The 21,688-nt window shown below is 28.0% G+C and overlaps 1 protein-coding gene across 2 annotated transcripts in view; it reads right to left on the reverse strand.

Moving 5' to 3' along the window:
* Positions 1-19,855, reverse strand: part of LOC145835227 (bromodomain adjacent to zinc finger domain protein 2B-like) — a 30,276-nt gene extending 10,421 nt beyond the window's left edge. For both annotated transcript variants that reach the window (XM_082942788.1, XM_082942787.1), the window contains exons 1-21: positions 19,577-19,855; positions 14,167-14,301; positions 12,232-12,417; positions 9,683-9,756; positions 9,066-9,215; positions 8,262-8,855; positions 7,459-7,593; positions 6,479-6,622; positions 6,239-6,266; positions 6,109-6,168; positions 5,916-5,980; positions 5,349-5,450; positions 4,916-5,017; positions 3,712-3,820; positions 3,297-3,409; positions 2,409-2,471; positions 1,998-2,126; positions 1,590-1,695; positions 1,252-1,374; positions 783-928; positions 411-518 (exon numbers count right to left, since the gene is read on the reverse strand). In XM_082942788.1, the coding sequence (XP_082798914.1) occupies positions 411-518; positions 783-928; positions 1,252-1,374; positions 1,590-1,695; positions 1,998-2,126; positions 2,409-2,471; positions 3,297-3,409; positions 3,712-3,820; positions 4,916-5,017; positions 5,349-5,450; positions 5,916-5,980; positions 6,109-6,168; positions 6,239-6,266; positions 6,479-6,622; positions 7,459-7,593; positions 8,262-8,855; positions 9,066-9,215; positions 9,683-9,756; positions 12,232-12,417; positions 14,167-14,301; positions 19,577-19,799 (2,895 nt within the window). In that variant the 5' untranslated portion in view covers positions 19,800-19,855. The remainder of the gene's footprint in view (positions 1-410; positions 519-782; positions 929-1,251; positions 1,375-1,589; positions 1,696-1,997; positions 2,127-2,408; positions 2,472-3,296; positions 3,410-3,711; positions 3,821-4,915; positions 5,018-5,348; positions 5,451-5,915; positions 5,981-6,108; positions 6,169-6,238; positions 6,267-6,478; positions 6,623-7,458; positions 7,594-8,261; positions 8,856-9,065; positions 9,216-9,682; positions 9,757-12,231; positions 12,418-14,166; positions 14,302-19,576) is intronic.
* Between the last annotated feature and the right edge of the window lie 1,833 nt (positions 19,856-21,688).

A 21,688-nucleotide genomic window follows, 5' to 3' on the forward strand; every position in this document is an offset into this window, starting at 1 on the left:
AAACGAAAGCTTAAAAGCAAAATTTGTATAAAAGTTTATATAACTTTGTGATTAAAAAGAAAGTTGTATAACAAACCTGCTATTCATTTTAAAAAGTGGTTTTAAAACTGGTTATTTTGTGAATCATGTTTCCTAATTGTTTTATGTTTATAATAATTTTAAACTTTTACATGGAGCTTTGTGAAAAAGCTTATTATGCATAAAATAATGCTTTGTCGTTAAAAGTTTTCGTTTTCCAATCAAACTTTTGTCGGTTTTTTGATGATAAGATTGTAAAAACAATACTATAAATTGTTGCAAAAAAAAAAAAGATAAGAGAAGAGCTTTGTAAACGTCATAATTACTTTAGACAAAAGTAATTAGTATAATAACAACTCGTTTGAAAACACAAACAATTCAATTAAAATTACATCTGTTTTTCTGCCGTGCCTGGCCCACAAAAACAATCTGAGAATTTCGGAATAGTTTTCTTCTTCGACGTTGACTTCTGTTACTTTTGAACCGTTGGCGCATGTGAACTGTTTAAAGATAATCAAATATATATGACACTAAACAAGTTATTTTTTTTAAATGTTAGTTACTTTTTACATAGAAAAAATGGTAAAGTCTTTGGCAAGGACACTAATAAAAGTACAGTATCCTCTTTTTTTCCTTTTTAAATTTTTTAAAATCTGAACTTAGATAAGTCAGGTTTTCTTAAACTTATATATTTAGCAAATTTGAATAATTTTCAAAATAATTATGAAAAAAAAAACTAAAAATAAAATATTAACAAAACCAACCCAAGGACCGGGGACTGGCACTCCTGGGTCGCAAAGACCATTATAAAGCAGGCAAATGGTCAATTGGACCATACAGTGGACGTACTTGGGGTGGTTCAACACCGCAAGTTTCAATTCGTCGAATGTGGGGATCACTAGTGGTTGTTCTGACAAGTATATAAATAATTAGAGGTTGTTCTGATAAGTATATAAATAATTAGAGGTTGTTCTGATAAGTATAGAAATAATTAGTGATTGTTCTGATAAAGAAATAACAGTTTGACAACTGTATTACAAGTTTATATTAATTGTCATAAGTTTTGTTTTCTTCCTAAAAATTGCTGTGGTTGTTAGTTTTCGAGGTTTATATAAATATTATTAACAATAATTAAATTAGTAAAATTTCCAGTAAGATTAGCTTGGAGTTATAAGCAAATTTGAATTTTGTTATGTTTAAATTATCAAACAAATTAAATATTCGATAATTAACCATTAGGGGTCTTGAGGGCATCTTTGAAATTATGTAGGAACTCAAGAACCATGAGAATGTCTGCCGTTTGCAACCCGTTCAGCTCCTCCTTGGCGTTGTAGTCTTCTTTGGACAACCATGTTCCTAGAGTACAAAAAAAACATTAATTATTTTGTTTATTTTGAAAAAAATCATTCATAAGTGTTGAAACATTCATTTTTGTTGTATCAGCCGAAATGTAGCTGTTCCAGAAACAAAGAAAGCCCTTACAAGCTCACTACAAGTTAAAATTTACGCCTAAGTGCATTCACAACGAAGTAAACTTGGAAATAATTACAAAACTTTTAACAAAATCCCACCTTGCACGGGTTTGATCTCTGGGAGAGAATTGTTGTGCTTCAGCGTGAGATCCTCGTAGGTGATCTTTTTCTGCGCGGCGATCGCTAGTTGCAGCTCTCTTTCTTTCTGTAGTTACAAATAAACATGTACTACTTATTTAGTACAAATAATGTGGCATTCAAACGTATACGTATTTGAATTCAACTTTATTTTAAAACTTTGCTAAGATAATTAGTAAAACTATCTATTTTTCGATACCTTTTATTTTATTGTTTTATATTTCTAACACAAAATTTATTATGGACATTTATATTTCACCATAATTTTTAGTAACTTTATAATACTACGCGCAAACTTAATAACTTATGTAATATTCAAAACTAAATATTTTTTGTTTTTTATTTTATTTCCCCTGTTCCCCCTCTCACCTGTTTCTTCTCCTTCTGCATGAGCTTCTCCACCCTCATCTGTTCCCTTTTCCTGTCTCTCTCCTCCGCCTTCCTCCTTAACTCCATCTGCTTCTGCTCGATCAGCTGCATCCTCCTTTCATCTTTCTCCTGTTGATGTTTTGTATTAAAATTTCACAAAAAAATCCAGATTATTTATACTTTTCTAGTCCTCAGAAAAAAGTAAAAAAGTTGTGAAGATTTTGATTTTTTTTAACTTTTACATTTTTAATTACAAAAACTGTTTTAAAATGTGAATTTTACTAACTTTCTGTTTAGTTGCTTGTCAGTACAATCACAGGCATTTTAAACTGATTTTGTACATTAAAGTAAAAATTTGCCACAGAAAAAAATTATAAGTAAGTTATTTTTATGTAAATTTTTGTAACTAACTCTTTGCTTTCTATCAGCTTCTTGCTGTCTGATTTGCATCGCCAATTCTCTCCTTCTTTGCTCCTAAATTAAATATTTTTAATGATAATAATTTCAAACGCTTTGTTGATAAAAAACTTGCAAAACTCATGCAAAAATCAGCTTTTATAAAATTAATTACAGTGATAAATGATTTGTACAATAACATTATTTAAGGTTTATTTCTATTTAGTACTTCATATACTTTTGTAAGAAAATTTACTATAAATTAATGTCAAAAAATAACAAACAAATTCGATACAAAATTTTAATAAAAAATCGACATTTTTTAACATTATCTGTAAACAGCAGCAAACTTAAAACTTTACACTTTTTTTTGTACTGGTTTCAAACATTTTAAAATAAACTAATAAACACCACGGTACACAAAATACGCATTTTAGCAAAAAGTAACGAAATATAATACGAAAGTCTTTTTTGAATTTTTTTCGATAAACAAATTGACCACCTCCAGAAACTTTTGTTGATATTGTCGGTTCATAAGCTGCATCTGGTACTTTTAATACAAAACACTTTGTTAAATAAAAAAGTAGAGCAACAAAATAAAAATTATAAAAATAAAGCTTGTACATATGAAAGGAAAAAAGTTAGTTTATTAATTGCTAAAAAACTTTTTAGACTTATGAGCATTTTTATTCCTTATTTGCTATTGTAAAAGAATTTAAAAAGTTATGTTTTGAAATATCGTTTTACAAGTTTTATAAAAAACAGACAAAGTTGTCCGAAAAAAAAAAGTTAGTTTTTAAAAGTCCACTGAGCAACATAACACGTGACAAAACGAAAACTATGACTTCACACTACTATGGCGTAACAATGTATGGCATCACACTACTATGACGTAACACTCACCTCTTTCAAATGCTCTTCCCTCATCTTCTGAAACAGGATCTGCTCTTGCTGCATCTGCTCTTGCTGCATCTGCAGAAACTTTTCCTGCTCCTCCTTCTCCTTTTGCTCCTGGGCTGTTGTTAGTACTAGGTATTAGATCAACGAAAATATGATTAATTGGTAAACTTTCTGTCTATTAAAAAAAATACTATCGTGGTTTATTGTTCAGAATTATTATTTTTTGTTTTAGGTTGGTGGGTAGGAAAATGTCTAAAGTTTGATTCTTATCATTATATATAAAAAAATTAATAAAAAAAAAAAAAAACTTTTTATCACAGCTGTACCTGAAACGTTATTAGCTTAAGAAAAACAAGCATCCTTCTACAAGTTTTCCAATCCTTTTGAAATCTAATAAAAATAAAAACAAACTCCCAACCTTTCTTGAGCTCCATGTTGTTCTTTTGGTCGTCCTTGTTGTTGGGATCACTCATCCCGTTGTCTGCCTCCAGCAGCTTCTGCAGGTCTTGCCAACCCATCAGCGTTGACTGTTGGTGTATGAAAAAAAATTAAAAATAAATAAATTCATGAGCTTGAATTTGATTTGAAAAAACATCTAATGAATGTCATGCTCGAGAGAAGGTATACGTTTTTTTGCTATGTAAAACAAGATGGTCGGTTGCAAGTAGAGCTTATTAAAAACAAGTTAAATGTTTTTAGATTTTAGCTAATTTGAACATTTAAAACAAAACAAGTTTGGTGCTAGTAAAATACAGAAAAAAAAAGTTTTTCTTTTTTTTAATTTATTAAAGTATATTAAAACTAAAAAACTAAATACTTAATTAAGTAAAAATTTAAAAGGTTAATTAATAAAAAGATGAAATTAAACATTTACAAAATTTGATTGCAAAAAAACTAATTTAAATCAATATTAAAGCACACAAATAAAAGAAGCAAGCATAGATCATTTAAGCATCGGTAAAGTATTTTTTTAAACTTTTTTATTTATTTTTTAATAATTAATTTTTAACTACCTTATTGCTAACTCCTTCAGGCTGATGCATCAAACGGAATTTAAATATCTACATTTTTACAAAAAGTTTGTTAATAAGCTACTCAAACAACTTTGTTAGTAAACAACTGAAAAATAAGCTTTGTTAGTAAACTACTCAAAAATAAGGTTTTTATTAAGCTACTCAAAATAAATTTGTTAGTAAGCTTCGTCAAAAAACAAACATTTGTTAGTAAATTATGTCGAGTTTAATGATAGCTAAAGATTTTTGAACTATACATAAAACACTACATAAAGTATGATGTTAACAAACAATAAATGAAAAAGTGTGATACATATATGTTTTTTAAGTTTATTTTAAAATAGGTTGCTAGCATTAAATTGTAGGCAACAAGAATCACAACTTTTTAAAACTAAAAAAAATGTTAGTAAACTTGTTAAACTTTTGCAGATATGCGTTAAAATAAAGTTACAATAAAATTACTTCAAACTTAAAAGTGTTATCAAAACAAAAAGTAATTACATTGCAAAAAAACAAATAAATTGCAAGCAAAGAAAGCAAAGCACGTTCTACAAAACTACTTTTGAAATGAACCAATCATGAGCAAGTATTTATTATCCAATCACAAACCTCGTTGCCATGCTGGTCTTTCTGTACCAGGTTTCCTATTGGCAGTTCGCCGCTGAAAGAGAAATTGCTGAGTGCGAGCTTGCTAGGGTTTTGCTTCAAGTACTGTTGGTTTAAAACAATAATATTAGAACTTTGTTTGAATGTTATATAAATATGTTAACCTTACTGCAACATTTTGTCTTTTTAGTCGCATTAAAAGCTACTTTAAAAACTTAGTTGATTAAATTTTAAGATAATAAATCTTTAATGCGTTCATACTAGGTTTAACTTTATCTTGTTTTTTAATAATTTGTTAATTTTTTTGTAATTTTCTGATGCTTCAAAAATTTTTCCCAGTTCTATAAATAATCCATGAAAAAAAAATCATCAAACTATTCGTTGTCCGGTTGAAGCAATTTTTGAAAAAAAAATTAGAAAAATGAACTATATTAACCTCTGCAATTTCTTGTTGGTTCTTAAGAGTTTTACCATCGGGGGTTTTATAAACTACCAATGAGGGGCTGGGTTGCGCTTCCAGTATGCCTTCCATTTGAATCTGAGTTTGAAAATGTTTTAAATTATGTTTATCAATTTGCGTTTTCAATTAATGTTTTAATAGAATTAAGTACTAAACTAGTAAGTAAAAATTTTTGAAGAAATTATAAGTTATTATGATTTTAAAACTAGGTAACAACACTTATAGTGTAATTTTATAAAAATTATTTGTTCTTTGATTTCTTTTTATTAACAAAATTTAAACTTATAGAATTCATGAATTTACGCCTCGTTAAATTAATTTTGAGAGTTTTGAATGAAGCTTATATATTTAGTTTTTTGTTTATAAAATAAACAAGATGGAAACTAGGTAAATTAATATCTTAAAAAATATTAAAAGTTATATTAATAAACACAAAAATATAGATCAAACTAAATTAATTAACTTCTGCATTTAAATTACTCATGTGTTATAGCATTATATCAATTTTTTTTTTCCTTTATTACATATACAAATAGTAATTACCACTCTAGTCCAGCCTTGGTAGATCGGTAAGAATAATTCATGATGCTCACTCCTAAATTGCGACACTGTAAGAAAAGATAGATAAATTAACAAAATAGAGCATACTATTGGTATTAAATACTAAAATGTAGTTTACAGAGTAAAAAATGTCTGCATATAAATAAATAGATAGTATTAAAAGAAATAAACGTACTTTTGCTGGAGCCTTCTTCTTTAGCTGATGATTTGTTTGGTTTGAAATCTGGCGTTTTGGCTGTAAAAATATAATTTCTAAAAATTTAAAATATTATGACAACAAATAATAAATTTATTTTAATACTTACAGCATTGTGGCTTTTGTTCTTGAGTACCCTGTAAAAAATAGTGTGTTTTAACAAAACATAATATAATAAAACCTAATGAGTTAGGGAATACACTACATATAAGTATAAAAATAAATTTTGAAGATGTACTATTCAACATTGGAATTTGTTCTCTGAATACACTTAAAATTTGTTTTAAGTTCAATTAACTTACAAAAATATTCACTTTTATTTTATAATAATATAAATTATCAAACAAACATTAGCGTAGTTGTTTTTCTGTTTCGGCACAGTCCATTTGTCGAACTGTCCGCTTTCTGTTTTCTGCTCTTTAGCACCATCAAGTGTCGGTGGTTGGTTGACGAATCCGGATTGTTCAATTATCTTCATCATTTCTGCCATCATCTGTGTATTAGTTTGGTTATAGAACAGAAAGATTAAGCTTTAATTAAGTATAAATTAAAATTAAGTTAAAGCTTAATTATTTTACGGTTCAATGTAAAATATCATTTGTGTTTTTTTTTGTTTAACTTCAATCTTTTATGCTGAAATAGAAGTAGAAAAAATAAAAAGTAAGTTTGAAAGTTTAAGTATCAGAACTGCTGTTTCTAATAAAGCTGTATTAAATTGAAGCAAATTGTAATTTAAAAATAAGCTGCTTATTTATAAAGTATTTGTTTATTTACAGAGCAAACTTTATTTGCTTTGTGTGTTTACTTATAAAAGTTTTGTTTCGTTATAAAACAAACTATACATTTTTATTATATATTTTTTGAATATTTTTTATAACTTAATCCCAAACTTGAGCATGTTCTTTGTTTATTGGTGGAGTATTCTTTAATTGATCTATTGCCCTCTACATTTGTACAAAAAGTGTTTGTTAGTAAGTTGCATAATGATATTTGTGTTAGTAAACTTTGAAAAAACTTAACTATCAGTTATTTAAAGCACGAATTAAATTTTTATGTTTACAGGTTTTATAACGATTTTTTTTCATCAGTCAATAAATTTACACGTTGTTTTATTATCATAAGAAAAAATGTTTTGTAATGATAATAACATTATAAGCAAAGCTTCGACCAGTATAATGGTTTATATTTGATGACTTCTTAATTTTTATTGAAGATTTTTTCCGTGAGCATTAAAAATACTGTGCGTGACTTTAATTAGTCCTTAACTTACTTGCTAAGTTATCTATTGTTTCTAATAAATTTTTTATATTTTTGTCTACTTTCTTTCACCTGAGGATTATTGAACATTGTTTCGAGTTCCTGCTGGAAATTCTCCTCCGTGATGTTCTTTCCCGGGTTGAGTTGCTGCGCGCAGATCTTCATCATCTCCATGAACATCATCATCTGCTCGTCCTCGGATGGTACCTGCGTGCGTTTTTGTGAGGAGTATAAAAATTAGAAAATCACAACGATCGTCAAATGGTGTTGCAGTAGTTAAATGTATCTACAATTACTTGAGATAATTGTGAACTGGTATTTGTAAATTTGTGTTTGAGAAAGTTTTAAGATGTATAAACTTGCTGTCACGATAACCGTTAGCTGTTGATGAATTGTTTTAGAAGTGTTTCTTTTTTGTAAGTCTGAGCCAACTACATTGTTTTTTTACAGTTGGTAAAAAAACGGCAGTTGCTAGTTTTGTTCGCTAACTAGTAGATGGTTTAAATAAGTCTACGAATATATACCAAACATATTATTTAACACATGAGCATGCATATAACTTTCAAAATTAAAAAAACTGAAAAAGCTAAAGTTTAATGTTGGCAATTGATAATTTGTAAATTAAATAACAGGTACACGCATGTGTCTCAGATGTTTTAAATAATAAATGAGTTTTTCTGATTACTATTATGTTTTATATATTGTGTACCTGCATGTAGCTATTTTATGTTAAATGAAGGTCTTTTTAAAAAAATACAAGATTTTTGAGCATCAAAAGTTTATTAATTTTTTTTTCACTTCAACATTGTTTTTTTATTATTCAAAATATGTTTTCTTATTGAATATGCTTTGAAATAGTTTATTAAAGTTTTTACCTGTTTCTGCGGAATTTTGCTCGTGGAAGCCCCCGACGGCAGCTTCTCCTTCTTCAGCAACGGGGATTCCCTCATCGACGAACCCTTCTGCTGCTGCTGCTGCCACTGCGACGACGACGGCCTCGAGGAGTTGCCCGCTTTCACCGCGGGGGACTCCCTCGACTTCTTTTTCGGCTTCTTCTGCTTCTGCATCTGCTGCTGCTGCTGGGCCTCCTGGATCTGCTGCATCTTGACGATCTCCTCCGCCATCTGCGCGATCTGCGGGTTCATTCCCGGAAGCATGGGGTTCATCCCGCCCGCAGGGTTCTGGGGCATCCCCGGGAGCGCTCCGGTCGCCATCATGTAGTTCATGAGCAGCTCCTGCTCCATTTGCTGTTGTGACGTCACATTAGGTTGCTGTGACGCAAATTGGTCGAAGATGCTCTTCTCCCCGTTCTTCTTCTTTTGCGGGGTCGAGGACGATGACATCATCTTGTCTGATTGTGACGTAATCTGCTGCTTGCTGGTGGACGGTTGCTGCGGGTTGCTCAGGTTGCCAGGCATTCCTGATCCCGGCATTCCGGGGAAACCGGCTCCCATGCCGGCAAAAGGGAACTGTTGATTGTTTTGAATTTAGTTGAAAGTTTACTTTGAAATACATACTACTTATTTACTGGTAGTTATGTTTACTTTGTTTTTAAATAAAAATCATTGTTACCTCGTTTTACCTAAAGTCATATATGGAAACGCAAATTGTTGTAAAACATTAAAGTTAGATTAACTAAAAATTGATTTTTTTTTATCCATACAAAACTAAGTACTTACCCCCATGTTCATCAGAAATGGGTTCAGCATAGGGTTGGAATTGCCGCCGTACATCCCTCCGGCTGCTGCAATCTGCTGAAGCTGCTGCAGTTGCTGCTGGATCTGCAAATCGTTCAGCTGCTGCAATGGCGTCTGGCTTTTGGCGGGTTTCTGTGCAAGCGGGTTTTGTTGTTGAAGCAGAGCTTGATAACACAACTGTTCATACTTGGTAGTACAAAAATACAACGGTTAATTATGTTAATTCAGATTTTTTTTTAATAGAGTTCATCTTATTAAAACGATAATCTGACGTGGTCCTTTTCAGGTATTATTTTTTATTAATACTTGCTTCGGTACAAATACATAAACGTAACTAAACATAACATATACATGAATACTGTAAGAAAGTTATTAGCTTTATACTTAGTTTATAAGTCAAAACACAAATTGTGTTTTTTTACTCCAATTTAAAACTTTTAGCTCTTAAATTTAATTGTATCATAAACGATAAATTGTAAAAGTTTATATTAAAAGCTGCATCTACTGCAGAAAACCTATAATTTACTAAAAGAATAAAAAATTACAACGAACAACCTAAACAAATTACAAATTAAAATTTAAATAAATTAATTACGTACTTCTTTTTGTCTGTTATTTTCTCCGCTTGGAGTTGCTCTTGAGCTTCCTGGCTGCTGGCTCAAGTTGTTCAGTGCTGCAAAAAGAAAATTGATGAGTTTTAATTTGGTGAAATTTTTCTGTCAGCTTTCAAGAGCTTCAAGGGTTAAATTAAAAGAGGTGAAAGAAAATTAGCAGGAACACAAGGTTGGAAAACATGGAAAAGTTTTCATCTAGGTGGTAATGACGAACAAACATGATTTAATTTGTTTTTCTGATACAATTTTAAAACAAAACAAGTCGGAAAAGTATTAAGCCGTGAATCAATCCGCAAAACAGCAGCTGTTAGCCATTGGCAAATTTCACAACAGAAACAGCAAAGTGTTTAAAAAAAAAAACTGTAGGTTGTTGTAGAGTAATTATATAAACCATTTTGAAAAAGCTGTTTGCAAATGTAGTTTTCAGAACAATTATGTTTATTGCAATAACGTGTTTATATGTTTTTTTTTTATTCACTGCTTTATTAATCTAAAATGGAAAATTTTTTTTATTCCGGTTCATGACTTAAAGAGCAACTATTTAAATCTAACTAAAAATTCAAATTTTATAAAAAGTTTTCGGTGTTATCATAAACTTTTTTGGAGCCATAAAAAGGGATAAACTAAATAATTTTTGAAGTATACAAATTTATTTTTATATTTAAATACTGTAAAATAAGCTATAATTCAAGACAATTAAAAGCAGAAATCGTATTGAAATTTCTCTTTTCATTAAATTATTTTATATGTTTTGTAGATAATCCATTATATTAAAAAACAAACAGTTTATATTCAATAAGTAAAATATTCATGACATGGTATTAAAACTTGCATTGTTGTTAGAACTTTAATAACATTATTAGACTAAAAAACAGCATTAATAGGACTAGCATTCAGTTTGATATACTTAATTTCTTTTCCAAGTCTCGTTAAATTAAATTAAAAAAATATTAAATAAGATTAGTAAAACCAGCTGTTGAAATTCAAATGTCAGTTAAAAAATAAACAACTTTAATTTTTTGAATTTAAAACAGTGTCTAAAGGCTGTAAATTTAAACAACTGACTGAGATATAAAAACCCTAACTTAAAGAAACAAATGCATAAATTTCACTTTTTTTTAATGAGTTTAAGAACTGCTTCATGAATAAGGAAATTCATTAAGATGTGTTATGAAATAAAGTTTGAATTTATCAAATTTTTGCGTGGGATGAATAAATTTATACAGAAAAACTAAATCTAGCTCGTTATGAAAACATAAGACTTTTGCTATACACAAGTTTTTGTTATTTATATTTATTTTTAGTGAAAACTGAAAGAAAATACTTAAATGGTTTCACCTAAAAGTTAACATATTGAAAAGAGGTATTTTCTAACAGCCGATCTTGATTATACATTTTACCTTTATAAAAATAGTTGTTTTGTTACTAAAAATATACTTTTAAAAATAAATTGTTCAGTATAACTTTAAGTACAAACTATTAAAAAAAACAGAAAAGAAATATTCTAAAACAAACCTACTGGCTAGTTATTACTAGTTTTTTCTAACTTTTCATACAAAATTTATTATGGTTTAAGCAGAAGAAAACTGTAACGTACTTTTGAAAAACTTCATTTTTATTGCAATCATATGCTTGCGGTTTTTATAACAAACACAAATGATATATTTTATGTGAAAAATTTGTAAACGTGTTCTTAAATTTTACGAGCTACAAAAGTTATTCAAAACTTACTCATTATGTCATTTAAGCTACGGTTTTATTTGTAACTTGTAACAAAAATCAGTAGTCAAGTTAAAAAAGGCTTGTTTTTTCATTAGTAACCAACAAAAAGTAATAAAAGACTATTTGTAACAGTATTTACGAATTATAATGTTTTGTTTGTCACTGAATAAATATTTACAAACATTCTGCTGAAAAATTTATTTTATTTAAAGTCTAACTTGACATTTTCTACCACTAAACTTTTCTCAATCAGAATAAACCTAAACCTACACAATACTCATAAATGTAAAAATAATAAAAAGTTCATATTTGATTTAGAAAGTTTTATAACCAAGAACAAAGTTTGTGTGTTTACAAAATTACGTTTGTTTAGCATTGAAACTTTCAGACACTTACTTACATCAACAACAACTTTGCCAAGAGTTTAATTACTTACTTCCTTTATTGAAATACTATTAATTCAAAAATCTAAAACAAATAAAACAGTTGAACATAACAGTTGTTATTAGTTGCTACTTTTGTAGTATATGTAGCCATATAACTGCTCAATATTGCTGTTAATTTCAACATTAGTTATAACATTGTTGTATTAAATTCCAATCTAAGATTTAGTTTACAAACTTAAACTACAGTAAACTAGTTTGAAAACTATATATTTAATTTCTAAAATAACTTAGAGTTTTCATGTTTTTTTTAACATAAATATAAGTTTAAAGCATGTAGCTAACTTGTATCAAAGTTATTTCACATTTAACTCAACTTCTAGCTTATAACTGTAGACAACTTGAATAATACAAACTGATAATACCAACCGTTTTCTTTCACTTTGGGGGTTTTCCGGTGATGGTTGCTAGGAGAAGGCGTGTTTGTGTTGTTAGGGAAGGATGGGAACTGGTTACTAGGAGGCCTGTTGCTAGGGGGTCTCTGCTGTTGGTTGTTGTTTCCTGTTGCATGTTGGCTCATCAGCTGCTGCATTGCAATCCATTCGTTACTTCCAACTAGAAGAATTTAAAAAAATATAGAAATAAGATTGGTAAAAAATAACATAAAATTCATTTGTTATAATTTTTTTTTAAATAAAGTTAGTTAATCTTTTAAAGTTCTTTTTACAATCGTTTTAGTATGAAAATATATAGCTTTAAGTAAATATCAAGGAAAAAAACTTGAGTTCTAACACACTTACTAAAAAAAAGAACTGTACTTTTGTCATAGTTAGACACAAAAAGTTTGATTGTTTAGATAAGTGTTCTAAAGCAAGTAGTTTGTTTAATTTATCATATACATTTGATAGTTATTTATTTTCGAACAAGTAAAAATAATTTTTGGATATACATTCATATATCTTCTTAATCAATCAGGTAAACTGTTTTTGGAAGGTCAATAATCAGCTAAGTTAAAACTGTACTTCCAACTGTTTAAATGGAACTATTTCAAAAAATAGCAGAAATAAAATCGTGAAAAGTCGACTATCAACGCTCAAATATACATGAAAACCCTGCAACAAACTCTTTATGCTCTACGCACGTCATTCATACGTCATAATGCAACCGAACATATTGTGTTGGTGTTTGAAAAGAAATTATATGCTTGGTACGTGTGCGAATTCAGTTAGCATTTAAACAAGCTGTTTAAGTTAATGTGAACACTTTTCTGTTGTCTTAAAGATTAAATATAAATTTAAGATGAACTTAGCTAAAGTTCAAATTGTTCAATATGAGAGGTTGTTTAAAATTCTCATAAAAAGTTTACTAAAAAAAATGTTTTGTCAAATACTGTTGTAACAGAATAATAAACTTATTATTTTTATTTTTTAAACATTCCTTGATCTGTTATATGAAATGACATAGCTATCTAAAAGTATTTAAAAGTTATAAACCTTTAAAATAGCACTTTTTATGAAGCCTATTGGCAATTGTTTCAAAAATGAGTTTTTACAACAAAATAAATTTCAGCTGATAACAGTAAAAAACGAAGAATTTTTATTATAGCTAACTATAGTTTCAAAGAAAAATTTGTACTTTCATGCAACTGTTAATTTCTTAAAGACATAGAAATTAGGTATTTAGAATGGATACAGTTAAAATTTATATGTAAAGTATTCAGTCTAAAATTTTAAAATATATTGATAAATAACCTATATAAACAAAAGCAATTTGTTACAGAGTACAAAACTAAACAAAGACGAGTTTTTAAATTTAACATATTGTATAACGTTATTGTGCTAAGGAAAATTTGGTGATGTAAGTTATTATTTTAATCTACAGAAATCATGTTAACCAAAAGTAGACTTTTTGAATTCAACATATTTGATAACATCATTGCGTCAAAGGTAATGAACATGCTAATGGATTTTTTATTTTTACAATACAAATATTAACAAACAATTAGAGTCTTTTAATTTAATATTGTGTATATTGTGTAACATTGTTGCGTCAAAGGTAATTTACATGCTGATTTATTTTATTAATTTTAGATACAAATGATTTTAACCAGTAATATGTTTATAATTGACTATATAAATTGGCGTAGCATTTAACCATTATGGCAATACACGACCGTCTGACGTACTAAGTTACCTAATTTATAAAACAAAGTGTTATCTAATATGTTTATTTATAACAGTTGTTATACAAAGCAGTATGATCAAAAAAGAATAGCTATACCAATATGGTGTTTTATAGCTAATTATACTTACAAAAAATTCACAATTTAAATTAACAATAAATAACAATTTTGTCACAACTAACTTGCAGGATTCATCATGTTGAAATTGTTCCTGCCCATTCCTGCCGCCATGTTGTTCATGTTGGGGTATCCCCCCTGTATGAGAGCGGCTTGTTGCATGGCCGCTAAGTCGAACTGAGATGGGTTCCAGCCGGCTCCTGTGAAAATATATAATGAAAACATTTTTTGATTAAAAAAGTTGACTTTAAATTCAATCTAAGGTTCGGTTTAAATTTGAAGAAAAGCTTTTAAGATAAATTTTTCTTAACTTTGTGATAACAGTTATTATTCAACAAGAATTAGTTTAAAACTTTAAAACTATTTAATAAACAATTATAATCCTGAAGAATAAAGTTTGTGTTTACTTAATGTATTTAACTTAAAGTAAAATATTTTATGATTTATAATAGATGCTTTTTTGAAGCAGGTTGAGTGCTTATTTTGCTTCAAAAAGTACATATCATTATAAAAATATATTTAAGTTAATATAGGTTATAGCACCATGATTGGAATTAAAAATTTTACAAGTTTTGTTAAACACTTCTAGGTTTTATCAAAATATTTTGTTTAACTATTTAATTTTAATGCAGTATAAATAAACAAAAACATATTTAGCTATTCTATTACATTTAAACTGACAGACAAAACAAAAAAGTATTTTAGTATGGAATATTAAATAGAATATTAAACATAATATTAAATAGTATATTAAAACTAAAAACTTAAAAACTACAGTAAAATTTGGACCTTTTCAAAGAAGCAAGCTAGTTTTAAACATTTATAACATGATAGAGACAATTTTCAAATGATTGAGCAAAGTCAGACCACGTTGAAACATACCATTACATCTAATCAATAACTCTCAAAAGTTTAACTTAAAAAACACAGGATTGATCGATGCATTAGGATTATAATACTCGTAAAAACTAGTTTGTTTGAAGTTTTCTGCCGTTGTTTAAAAATAGTGATAGGATATTTCTCTAGAGCTTGATTTTAGTTAGTTTAAAACATACTTTGTTGTTTGTTAAATACAATAAATGTTTGAAACTACATGTCTATGTTTTTCTTACAAAATTAATTTCTGTAAAATTTTATCTCAAAGTTTAAACTTAAAAAAAAAAAACACTTTACCAAATTTATTTTTAAAACTACTTTTTTTAGAGTTTGTTTATTACAGAACATTTTTCTATGGTATTCCAATGAACTTAGCAAACTTCAAGGTAAACCAAGTTCTAAAAAATAACAATAACCATTACGCGTTTATGACCGGCCACAAACTCTAAACAAATTACAACCAAAAACTTTTAAAAGTTCAAACTTTTGACGACCTCGTAATTTATGTATATTTAACTATTTACGTTATTAAAGCAGCTTATGAATTATGTTGTTGTAAATCACAAGACACTTGTATGAAACGTTTTAATGAAAATAATCTATATTTAGCAACTTTCATTAATTCCCATGATAGACCACAAGCGTATGAAAGTCATTCGAGCGTTGAGAGACTTTCTGTTAGTCCACAGGCTTTAATTTACCAGGTTTTAATATCTGGGATGGCCGCATAAGAAACTACTAAACTAAACTGTCAGTTACACAGTATATATTACACAGTAACGGGTAGGTAGATTTTGTACCACTAAAAGTTTTGTACAAAACAAACAGTTAAAAATCAAAACAATAACTTAAAATGCTAGAATAAGTTTTATAGTAGCTTTATTTTCTTTCAATCTGTTACTTATATGAGTGCTTTAATTTGATGGTTGAAGAATAATGTACTTAGAAGACATATTTCGCAATCTGAAAACAAAACTATTTCTGCTCATTACACACAGCCATCAAATGAAAACTAATTCGAGCATTTCCATATAAAACCGCACGCCATATGTGACTTGTGCCAATTACATATTTCCCACTACTTGCTCAAGTTGTTTTTGAAATTTCATAAGAAACTGGTGCATGGCAAAGTGCTATGGGCAATGAAAAAGCTTTTTAATATCTAAGGCTCGTGGGAAAGTTTAGTAGGAGACAATCAATGTAAATTCCAGACAATTTTAATTCCAGAACAGCATACCTTTAATCGTGTAAAAGTAGCACAACTTGAGAGTATTTTCAGAGAACTTCAAATAAAGAATAATACACCCTGAGTCATCAAATTTCATTTAAAGTTGACAAAAATAATAATTGATCAAACACGTTTAATTTTAAAGCGTTGATTAGTTTTATAGATGATAAAGACATTCGCCAACAAACTTGTTTTTGATATCAAAACAAACAAGAAATAACACAAAGTGACGTGTTAATGTAATCAAGATAATTTTCTGTGGTAACAAAGTACAAGGCTCGTAAATAAATCGGTATCCACAGATTAATTTTCAACGATTTATCAAAATGTGCATGTGTGTAAACAACAGTTAGGTGTTAAACAGCAATTAGGCAACTTACAAAAACATTATATTAACCACGTAGTTGAAAACCCAGCAGTTTGTCTGTGATCGAACGATTATCATTTCTGACAGCTTTGTGTTTATTACATTGTATTTTTATACAAAGTCAAACGCGTTTAACTTGAGTTTAATGGGCAACGTACAGTGAACGAAATTTTATCCCATCTAATTGGTGTGCAGTTAAAGTTTAGTGATATTTTTTTGAAACAGTAATACTTTGACAAAGTGCTACAAATTAAACTGGTTTTAAAACTTAGTTTCAACACCTTATTAGAATAAACTTCTGCTATATAAAGTATAACTTTATCAATAGCTAAACTCACATACTTGAGATTTTAGATAAGTATAAATTTATTGATAAGCTTAATAAGTACTTTTGTACTGGTGGGTTTAAGTAATTTTTTTGTTCTGAATAGGTGCTACTACCTTAATGATTTTTAGTGCATATACTTTCTTTTTTTACAGATAGTTTTAATAAGAATGTAATGTTTTATTTTTAAAGTGTACCTAATAGTTTTAACATATAAAACAATAACTGATGTCAATATAAAATTAGACTGAAACAAAATAATTTTCTGTATTTATTTATGAAAATATTGTAAGGTATTTATGACATGTAGCTAAACATTTATTCGTTTTATGGGTATCTTATTTCACCACAAGACGTTTTCAAAGTTTATCTGAGTAAAAGAACTTAATGATACAATTAAAAAAACACATTAAAGTTAGAATATTATTTTAAACTAACAAAGCTTTTTTCCTTGTATTATAAAGTAGTTAATATAAATGTTGTTAGTTTAAAACAATATTCTAATTTTAATGTTTTTTTTAATTGTATCATTAAGTTCTTTTACTCAGATAAACTTTGAAAACGTATTCTTTGTATTATAAAGTAGTTAATGAGAATACAATTATATTGAAGAGTTTATAATTTAAGCAATGCTTTTTTGTATATATGAAAGACTTCAAACAATTTCAGATGTCAACTTAGGTTTAAGTATCTTATTTAAGTTAATAAAGTTAAGTAAAGAAATTAAGATTTTGAGTTTTTAAAAGATATATGTTTTAAAACATTCAAACCAAGATACAACAAGATAAACAATTTGATCAGGTATGTGATTTAAAACTTGACTTGTATATCAACATTTTAAAGGAGCTATTAAACAAGTTCAAATAACTGGTTATAATTTCAATCATAAAAATTTCTAACCTTTACCCCTAATTTTGTTATAGGCTTTGAATACTTAACCCTTCTTTATTTAAAAAGATAGAAGGTGGAAAATAAAAATCAGCATCATTTTCAGCTTGCAAACAGTTTAAAAATATTTTCTCGATGAGCACACAAAAGTTTACAAGCTCGCATGGAAAACAACTCAACGAAAACACGCGCACAGAGAAGACTTTGCACAGAAAAAGCCAGCGGTTTGTACTTGAAACATGGTAAGAATTACAAAAAATCAATAAATTCAACTTCAGCCTTTCATATGCCGTACACTGCAGTGTGACTAAAACTAAAAGTAGATCTCTCATGCGTGACTAAAACTAAAAAACAAATAGACCAGAATTGTTCTGTGCAATGTCCAAGAAAGGGATTTTTTAGCAAAACAATTAAACAACTCTGGTCAAGTTTAATTTAATCAAAAAGTGGATAGTGAATGAAGAAATCAGTCAAGTATGAAATAATCGATGGCTCTTCAGCGAGCTTAGTATACGTTGTTATTTTGCAATTATAACTTGATACAATTTCTTTCAACCAAATATAGCGTTTCGTGCAAGTATTTCAAGTGCTGGAAAGCGATATTTTAAAACAAACTTTCAAGCAAATGTGCAACATCAAAACTACATTTTCCTGCTAATAATAATAAAGCAGTTCAAATTTGTCTAAATAATAGTTTTCAAGCATAGATGGAAAGTAACCATAAATGTTTTGATAACAATAATTTTGATACTCTTTTACAGTTTTTCTAAACTTTTTCAGTAAAAAAAAAACTTTTTCTATTTTATCATAATGAGGTTTTTTTTTTGAACAATTAGGTAAAAATATAAACTTTTAAACATAGCTAAGTAATTTCATACCATAGATATTTTCTGAATAACAGTATTTATACTATGTTAAAGTTATTTTAACTAAAAAATTTAAACTTGACATTGGTAGCTATTTGACGACAGCTAAAAATAAAAGAATGTCAGAATAAATTAAATCAACAATCACAATGAGTTTATCCGAAATAAGTATATTATTATATAACTTTAATAAAAAAAATTGCTTATTTATAAAAATGTATATATAACTAAGCTCTATCAAAATGTTTTAACTTTATAAGCTACAAATAAGTATATAGCTAAATTTCTGTATCTTAATGTCTATTTTAGTTCATCTAATTGGAATTAGACTATTTCGAATGAAATTATAATCTTGTCCGATAAAACTAGTCAATACTAAATGATAAGTAGCTAAAAATTTAATAGTTAAATTGTTTTGCAATTTATGAATACAGTCATTTACTAAAATTTATACTTTATTTTAGTGTTTTGCAAATAAACTTAATGTCTACTTATCACGACTACACGTATTAACCTTGATATTTTTTGCTGTTTTGATCGGCCTAAAAACAGGTTTTCATTTGTTATTATAACAAAAATCAATTTGCCTTGTCTGCTTGAGACTTATAGATAAACAAAACATGCTGTTTAGTGATTGGTTAAAAAACTATTCAGGCCCAGTATTGAACCAATGAGATAAAAGCAATTTTGAACTCTGATAATTGATCATGTATAAAAGAATCAACTATTTTAAAAATAATGAGTAAAAAAAAGTAAATATTAAAATTTTTGAATAAAAGTAGACTATAAATTTTCCTTTTATTAATAACTTATCAATCTTTAATTTTTTTTGAAACTTTCTTAAAATCTATAAATAAAACGTACATAAACAATATATAATTAGAAAATAACATAAATATTTAAAATAAAAGTTAAACAAACAAACCTCCCATCATGCTCCTGGCGTCCATCCCACCTCCCCCGTTGCTCCCGGAAGTCCCCGCTCCGTTGTTTCCAAACAGGGAACTTCCCCCGAACTGAGCCATGTTCATCAGCGGGTTCTGCTGCTGCTGGGCCGCCATGGCCTGCATCGCCATCAGAAGTTGCAACTCGGGGTTTTCCCCTCCGGCCCCCTTTTTCGAGGCGTCCTTGTGGTTCTTTTGGTCCATTTGGTTTCGATCGTGGGGATTTTATTTGATTGTTGTATTTAAAAATTAAGTTTACAAAAATCTGAAATAAACGATTGTACATAAGCATAATTTATTTTCACTTTTTTTTTATTCAAATTTACATTATTTCTAACTGAAAGTTTTTACTGCATTTTAATGTAATTGTTTTTTATTCTTTTAAAAATAAATAAAAACAAATGTACATACATTTACATACTTTAAGCAGTCTGTTTTTCGTGTAAAAACTGTCTTAAACTATAAAGTGAGCTTATAAAATAAAACTAAAGTTTTACTGCAATCAACTTCCAATTTGTTTAAATATATACACCAAAACTGTCATATTTTTAAATGTTTTGATACTATGTTCATCATATTAATTGGAACTGAATATCTTGAAATTCCTCACTTGATTTCCCACAAGAGGTTTACAGACTTCGTCTGTAAATCGATACTTAGAAATATTGGAGTAAGGAATTTATGATTTGAAAAACATTTTATGTAGATGAAGTTTGTATGTTTTAGGACACAAAAAAGTAGATAATTAAAGGAAATGTAACCAAATTTAATGAGTAGACAAATAAAACTTAATTTTTGGTGCAAATAAATTAAGTTTTTAAAGTGTTTAAACTATAATTTAAAAATAATCAATACATTTAAGGTTTTTAAACTACTTATACTCTTACACTTTGTATTTGTTATAATGTAACTAAACTGTAAAATGCAATCTGAATTAAACTCAAGTTTGTTACTTATCTACAATACAACATACACATTTTACTTTATTAACCTAAAGTAGAATTGAAATTTAGATCAATATGTTTAAGTAGCAACATTATTTTCAAAATCTCCACGCCAAATAAGACTAAAAGATACATTAAAAAACCACTTTTAAAAGATAAAAGCTGTATAAAACACACAAAAAATATTCCACTTATTCTACTTCAATCAGATAATAAAATTGCGAAAGTCATAGCTGTGTTTGAGATATACAAAAATTTAATACGTAAAACTTGTAATAAGATGTGTTGTTATAGTTTTTTTTCTCATAAAACACTTTTCTACGTATTTATTTTCTTAAACATCGAATTATAACGTAAATGACAAGCACTTCTATAAATAGACAATTTCGTAGCTTGAATGACGTGAAACCTTTTAACATTTGAAAAAGTTTTACGAACAGAACAGTTTTAATTTGATGAAAATCACATAAAAGTATTTTTTTTTGTGCTTTGTAAACAACAAAAATAGCTTTACTTTATGCCAAGAAAAACAAAGTTTTTTTGCTTCTTTATATGAATGACAAAACAGAGCAAACTAGAAAATTACAGCAAAAGTTTAGTTTAAAATGCATAAAAAGAAGATAAAAAGTAAATTTTGAAAATATATTCATTAAAAAAAGTTAAACACTGTAAGTATCTTTTAAGTGTAACTCATTATTAAATTAATACATTTTCTACTTAATAATACAGAATTTAATCAAACTTTCATAGGCTAAGCACAAGTTTAAACAGAAGTGGTTTTGAAGCTCCCTTTTCTCAGCAACGTTTTAACTAACAGTGCAAACAAAATTATAACAAATTCACTGACAGAACAACGCATTCAAACTTGTGAGCACATTGTACTCAGAAACAAAAAAGCTGGTGAAATTATACTGCTCGAAATGAACGCCATATATGGTGTGCTGGTGATGAATACAAAGCTAATATATTGCCACGCTGGTTTAAGTTGCTTATGATGGCTTTCGCAAGTTGTAAGCTTTTATTATTGCCTGCTTTAATTTGCTTGTGGCTCTTGGTTGGTCGTCTCTTTTGTTGTATTTACTTTTGTGACTGGTTTGAATAAAGTATACTTTTTACAAACAGTTAAAGTCTACTTTAAATTTGATTTTG

This window comes from Thalia democratica, chromosome 4, assembly GCF_965202585.1.
Source record: "Thalia democratica chromosome 4, ktThaDemo2.hap1.1, whole genome shotgun sequence".
Classification (NCBI taxonomy): Eukaryota; Metazoa; Chordata; class Thaliacea; order Salpida; family Salpidae; genus Thalia; species Thalia democratica.